General features: G+C 37.2%; 1 protein-coding gene across 1 annotated transcript; it reads right to left on the bottom strand.

Annotated features, from left to right (window-relative positions):
• Positions 1–1,278: 1,278 nt before the first annotated feature.
• LOC110020778 (probable strigolactone esterase DAD2) lies at positions 1,279–2,481 on the bottom strand (the record flags this gene model as incomplete). Its single annotated transcript, XM_020718998.1, is given in 2 exon segments — positions 1,279–2,044; positions 2,104–2,481. Coding segments are annotated over 2 exon segments (808 nt in total), but the record flags the coding sequence as incomplete, so codon positions are not given.
• Between the last annotated feature and the right edge of the window lie 4,168 nt (positions 2,482–6,649).

Raw genomic sequence — 6,649 nt, 5'->3', positions numbered from 1 at the left:
ATAAACTTGTTGAGATCAAACCCCCTAAGAGATCTTGAATTTGAATCTATAACATTTATCACTTAAAAGTTCCTCGAGATTCTTGTTAAATGATAAAAATTTATTGACGACCAATTACAAACCTGTTTATTGTTTATTATAGAGAATGTTTTTGGCTGAAATAAATTGTATAATAAAATAATAAATAATAAGCAGCTATCAAGAAAATAATAAAAAAATAATTGATATAAGAATATAAAATATAAATTTTAAATATTATTAATAATTTTTCTGTAGCTTTTGATTTTCAATATTATTTTAAAATGTATTTTATATTAAATATTATCTTAAATGAGTAGGTTCGTGGGTTTGCGAGATGAGTCCAGGTTGGCCCAAATTTGAGTTGTCAGTCTGCGAGTTGACGACTTAGGGCCCGTTTAGAGCAGCTTATAAGTGCGGCGGTGTTTTTGAAAACACCGCTTAACCATTTTATTTGTGAGTTTTTGAAAACACTGTTTACCACGTTTGAGTTTTTACACTAAAAGCAGGCTGCGCATCAAGACCCGCGGACCATATTTCAGGATAAACTGTTCATCCTGAAACGCAAAAGTTGCCCCAAGCAGATATATATAAATATAATATGCTGCCGCATTTATACATGTAATTTGTATTAACTCTTTAAAAGTTAAAATCGAGATCTTTTGCACATGAATTGAAAGATTTAGGTGGTATAAATGTAACAAGCAAAGTTTAAGCATTCAATGCGATTCCCACTTTGAAAAGGAAAAGTGGGCCTCACAAATCAATTTGATTCACGCAATCTTTGAAACTCATCATCTTATTATGCGCCCAACATCAGTCCTAATCACTAATCACTGATCATTAATCACTCAATAATGATTAATCATAATCTAAACCCACCTTAAAACCTCTTAAACTCAATAGATTGCTTCAATTTAGAAAAAAAATATTTTAAATTTAAACCAAGATGATTACTTTTTAAAACTTATATTTGAATTTTGTATACATAAATACGAATATACGGGCATTTTTCACTAAACTTCTCTTGCTTAATCAAGCTCACATGCCGAAATAACTAAATCAAGCTCGATCGTCAATCGTTCCCGTCTTCTTCGAAAGAAAAGCCTAGCTCACCCATAAAATCAATACTAAGATTAAACTAATCTTAAATATCGAATCTGAAATAAATTAAATTAAATACAAATAATTAATTTAAAAAATTGAAAAAAATTATTGTATCAAGACATCTGATGCAAATTTACATTAGTGTAAGTGACAAGTGGTAACCCGTGCCCGAAAATTGTATGTTAGTAGGCCCAAAATACCACGTGACCCTATGCTATTGGACATCCGATGTAAATTTGCATCAAAAACTGAATCCAAGCGATAAGGGGTTTAAATAAGACGAGCAGACTCGAGCTCCGCTCGTTAAAAAGCTCAAGCAATGAGCCTATCGACCACGAGCACTAGTGAGTCCTGACTCAATTAGCCTATACCAAATCGTTTTGATACACTTTAAGGTGAGTTGTTACTCATCCGGGCTCCATTACCTTCTAGGGTGAGCTCATATAAGCCCGAGCTTGATAAGGGCACGACTCAAGCTCGAGCTAACCATCACAGGAACAGAAGTCGCCGGAGAACAGGAGCGAGAATCGCCGGAGCAGAAAGATGAGGAAGATGCCCCTCCGTCGGAAGTATCTCTACCGTCGTCTTCCCTCCCAGATTCTCTTTCAGATACCCAACAACTGAGAGCGGCACAGAAACATCCCTCTCCGTCTGCACGATGCAACAGGGCACCCTCACCAACCCAAGCACACCTCTTAGATCGCTGTTGAACACCGTCCTCGAAACAAACAACGATATATCCGGCCTCATATTGAACAAAGTCCGGCTAAACTCCCTCACCGCCGCCGGCACATCCGCTCCCACCGAAAGCGGCGCGAATCCCCTCACCCACGCCTCGTAGTTCGATTCCATGGCCTCCAGCAATCGCTCCATTTCGTACCGATCAAGTCCCCCGTGGTAATCCCGATCATTCAAATACCTAATTAGGGCAAAATCAGTCGATTCGATGATTAGGGTTTGGGGTGATTGGGGATTTACCGGGGCGAGGCGCCGATGAGGATGAGTTTGAGGAAGAGATCTGGGCGGCGAATGGATGCGAGGATGCCGATCATGGCGGAGATGGAGTGGCCGACGAAGAAGCAGCGGTCGATGCGGAGGGTGTCGAGGATGAGGAGGAGATCGTCTGCATATGAATCGAGAATGGTGTAGCGACGGAAATCGAAGTGGTCGGGGTTGACGCTGCCGGCGCAAGCTAGATCGCAGAGGACGATTCGGTGGTCGCGATCCAGGGAGGGGATGATTCGGTTCCATACTGATTGATCGGTGCCGAATCCGTGAGATAGAAATACCGTCTTATCCCCATCGCCGATTACTCTCACGTTGAAAATCTTCAGCAGCATGTCGCCGAACGAAAGGCCGCCGGTGCCGGCCATTTCCGATCTGCTCTGTTGTCTGGTTGGTGAGCTACGGATAAGATTTCAGTCCCTTATATGCCACTGAAGTTGGATAAGAGATAATATGATTAGAACCATAAATAATTGGTAGGTTCGAAAAATAATAAATTAAATTTTATAATTGGCTGATATTTTCGCTGTCCCTCGAAGATCAGATTGAAATAAGATTGAACCATTCGAGCCGAATTACGAGCCGAATTAAAGAATCCTGAGCGACACGAATAAAGAATAGAGCGTTGAGGGACGAGAGAGAGAGAGGAGCAATAACACGATAATCAAAAGTAAATTTGTGTGAACTTTATTCATCAAATATATCACCTATTTATTGGAATGAGTCATCATATAATTGCACACTATACTCCTAAAGTACGTAGTTACGATGGGGATATTTCAGTAATATGCTCTATGGGGCCCATGGATATGATCGGGCAGCTATTATGCTGGGCAACCATCAAACTGGGCAGATGTGAGGCCAAGCGGCCGACAGGCGGGTTAGCCATCCAACAGGGCGGATATAAGTTCGAGCTACCTTTAGGTGGGGCTACTATGTAGAAGGGCGACCATTATGTCGTGCGTATGTGAGGTTGGACGGGCGACAGCTTGCTAAGAAGAGATTGACCCCACGTTTTCTTTGACTTTTTACCTCTAATCATAAATAAAACCTTCAAAACATTTTCTTTGAAAGCATAATGTCATTGACAAATAGTCTCACATCGGCTAGGTGTAGGACCGAAAAACAGTATTTAAGTCCTCGATTGCCCACCTCTCTCAATGACTCTTTTGGAGGTGACAAGTTGTGTCAGAGCAGATTACTGCCTGCCAAGTGTGTGGACTCTCCATGGTCCAGTGAGACCCTCGGTAGAGCCGATTCGTGACGAGGGCATCACGTGATTGGGTGGAGGAGAATGTCACGGACAAATAATCTCACATCGACTAGGTGTATGGCCAAAGAATATAATTTAAGTCCTGAGCTGTTCACCACCCCTAATTGCTCTTTTGAGAGGTGACAATAAATTATCAAATAATGAATATTAAAGATGAATAAACTAATGTAACATTTATATTTAGATAAAATTTTTCTCATCACAATAAATATTTTTTTATATTATATTGTGTAAAATGGCCATGAAAAGTCAATGGTAAACGTTTTTTTCCTTCTAGAATCATAGACAACACCATTCTTTAAATATGTTTTCTAAGTTAGAATAAGAATCACAACTAAAAGCGTATGTTTATTAAGCTATTAGTTTAAATAATGATATTTCAAGTAAGATATGAAATATGTTGCTGGTATAAATATAAAAATTATAATTTAAGTGCTATATGTAAATACATAAAAAAGGGATATGTATGTAAATACCCCTTTACTTTACGCCGCCACGTGAATTTAAAGGAGAAATCGCGTCTCTTTAGAATATATACTCTTTAAATATAAGTCGGGCGAACAATTAAAACAATTTATTTCTCGGTGTTCGGCCGTCTGGACAGTCAATCATCGATAGCCACGTTGCCCTCTGATGACGTGCATGGCGACGTGACCTCCAATGGTTGGCTGTCCGGACGCAGAGTGATCAGACATAATAATTTCTCCTCGTTTACACCACAATCTAAATAAGTTCGTGAGATATAGGGTTCGTTTGGGGCAACTTATTTAGTGCAATGGTGTTTTGAAAACACACCTGGATTGTTTGGGTAAATTGCATTTTAACAGCTTATGCGTTTTAAAAACGCTGAAAGCAGTGTTTTCACATCGCACCTATTTAGGCGCGGTGATAGCTTTCTAGCAACGGTCTGATTTTTTCAGAAAAATAAAAATTTCTAATAACCACCTCACCTAGCTTATCAATAGATTATTTTTAACCAACTTATCAATAGATTATTCAATAAGCTGCAGCTACCCCAAACGGACCCATAATTTAACCAAATGAAATTAAATCTAAACATTGACATTGAGTATAACTTATTTATTATTTTGATATAATATGAAAAGTATTTTGACATACGAATATATTAAGAATAATTCATATAAGGTGTGAAGTATATTATATGCGAAATTAAAAAATATATTTAGTATAATTGATATGGTTCTACAAATGACGATATTATTCATATTAGTGGACATTAATGTTGTTGGTGACAAGGGGTAATAAAAATGTGTATCAACTTTATGATTATTTCAATTGTTAATTTATAATTAATGTGTGTCGTACAGCGGTGGGTTGAGGGGTGTAAACGAGCCGGCTCGTTTATATTTCGAGCTCAAAAAAGTGTTTTCGAGCTGTTCACGAACAACGAGTTCTTTGAACAACCCTAATCATGTCGCCATAAGACAATAAGGGTTTGAACAAAATTTAAAATTTATTATTTATATTAAAACATCATTTGAATCTAATTTAATAATTTTTATTCTGTTTTCTTAATCAGTATTTTAATTGATTATAAATCTTTGTAGCCTTGTTGTCAATTAGATTTTTTTTTTAAATACTACTTTATATATATATATATATATATACTTGATCAGTAGTATTTCGAGCCGAACACGAACGAACATATCTTAGTTCGTGTTTGACTTGTTAACTTATCGAACAAAATTAACGAGCCGAACACGAGCTGTTCGCGAACAACGAGCCGTTTTGATAGCTCTAGGTGGAGTGATGAATTATTGTCTCAACGTTACACGAAAATTGGTCTCATACTTGAGTAATTAAAGAAATGAAGGCAATAGCAGACATCTCAACTTTTATGTGGAAATCCTTGAATAAGTCCACTATAAATGGTGAGTGAGCATGTCCGCTGTTCTCCTGAAATATGAAGGATTAATTTAAAAAATTGACCTTTTTAAATATACAACAATAATTCATCGATGATAGCCGTATTCTAGCTGTAATGAATGTAGTTATTGATATTAGCAGACTGTAAGAGTCGTAGTCGACTGCTATGGAGAGAGTAGTGTTTACTTCGAATCTTGTGAATGGTGTTTGTAGAGCTCGTGTAGGCCGTGGTTGAAAGTCGTGGCGACAGATGATAGTTCCAAGAACGTCAATTGGCTACACAGGCCATAATATAAAGCTGCATAAGTTGGAGAGTCGTCTATTAACACCATGTGTCTTTTTTTAAAATCAATTTCATTAATTTTTTTCACAAAATAATTATAATTAAAATTAAATAAATATTCATTATCAAAAATTATTTTGCAGCAATATCTCTGTTTTTAATATTGACAGCTTGAGCATAATAAATTTTAGAAGAATTTAGAAAACAAATCTTGAGGCCGAGAGATTTTGTAATAAAAAATTCTCAAAATATTGAAGGCATGTATATTATTTTAAATGAGAACAAAAATTTCAATTATTAAAACAAACATGTTTAGAGTTGTCAAAATAGCTATTCGTTCGCGGACAACTCGTGCTCGCGTCGTTAAGAAGATTGTATTTGATTCATTCGCTGGGTTAACGAGCCGAACACGAAAGCTTTTTAAACGCTTGATATATAAACGAGTCAAATATGAATAAAAATTTGTTCGTTCGTGTTCGGCTCTAGAGTTGAACATGATACGCCACTAACAATATATATATGTATTGATACACCACTAACATGAATCTCGAGACACCTTTTTGAACGAAAAACATTCAAACTTCAATTAAAAGTCATCTAGAGCTTTAATTTCAGCAAACTTATAGTCAGATTGACCAACTAGATAAGACGGACCCAAAGATATCAAAATTAGTCAAATCCAAGTCAACTCGTGCCCTGATCAAGCCATCAAACCAAGTTTGAAAGTTTTTTGGACACATTTGGAAGGTCAAACGGATGTCGAATCCAACAAGTTCATAGTGGAATCGAGCGTCTCGACAAGACGAATCCAACGAGTCCAAGATTGATCAATTCTGACATCGTTAAGTCATTCAAACGTTTATTTGCTCGAATGAAGTTTTTTTGACTGTTCGATCAAGTTGTTCGTATTACTACATTGATTGCACTCATAACACTATATAGAGACCACCCCTCTCATGAGAGTGGTCAGAGACTTGAAAAATAACTTAAAGCTTTGAGAAGGAGTTGAAGTCCAGCACCACCCCTATCACCATCGATCGTCGCGGACTGACATCGGCCACTGGTGACGGGCGTCG

The sequence above is a fragment of the Phalaenopsis equestris genome, unplaced genomic scaffold (assembly GCF_001263595.1).
Source record: "Phalaenopsis equestris unplaced genomic scaffold, ASM126359v1 Scaffold000107, whole genome shotgun sequence".
Taxonomy (NCBI): Eukaryota; Viridiplantae; Streptophyta; class Magnoliopsida; order Asparagales; family Orchidaceae; genus Phalaenopsis; species Phalaenopsis equestris.
The sequence above is the reverse complement of the archived record's forward strand: the minus strand, read 5'-3'. Positions and strand labels throughout refer to the sequence as shown.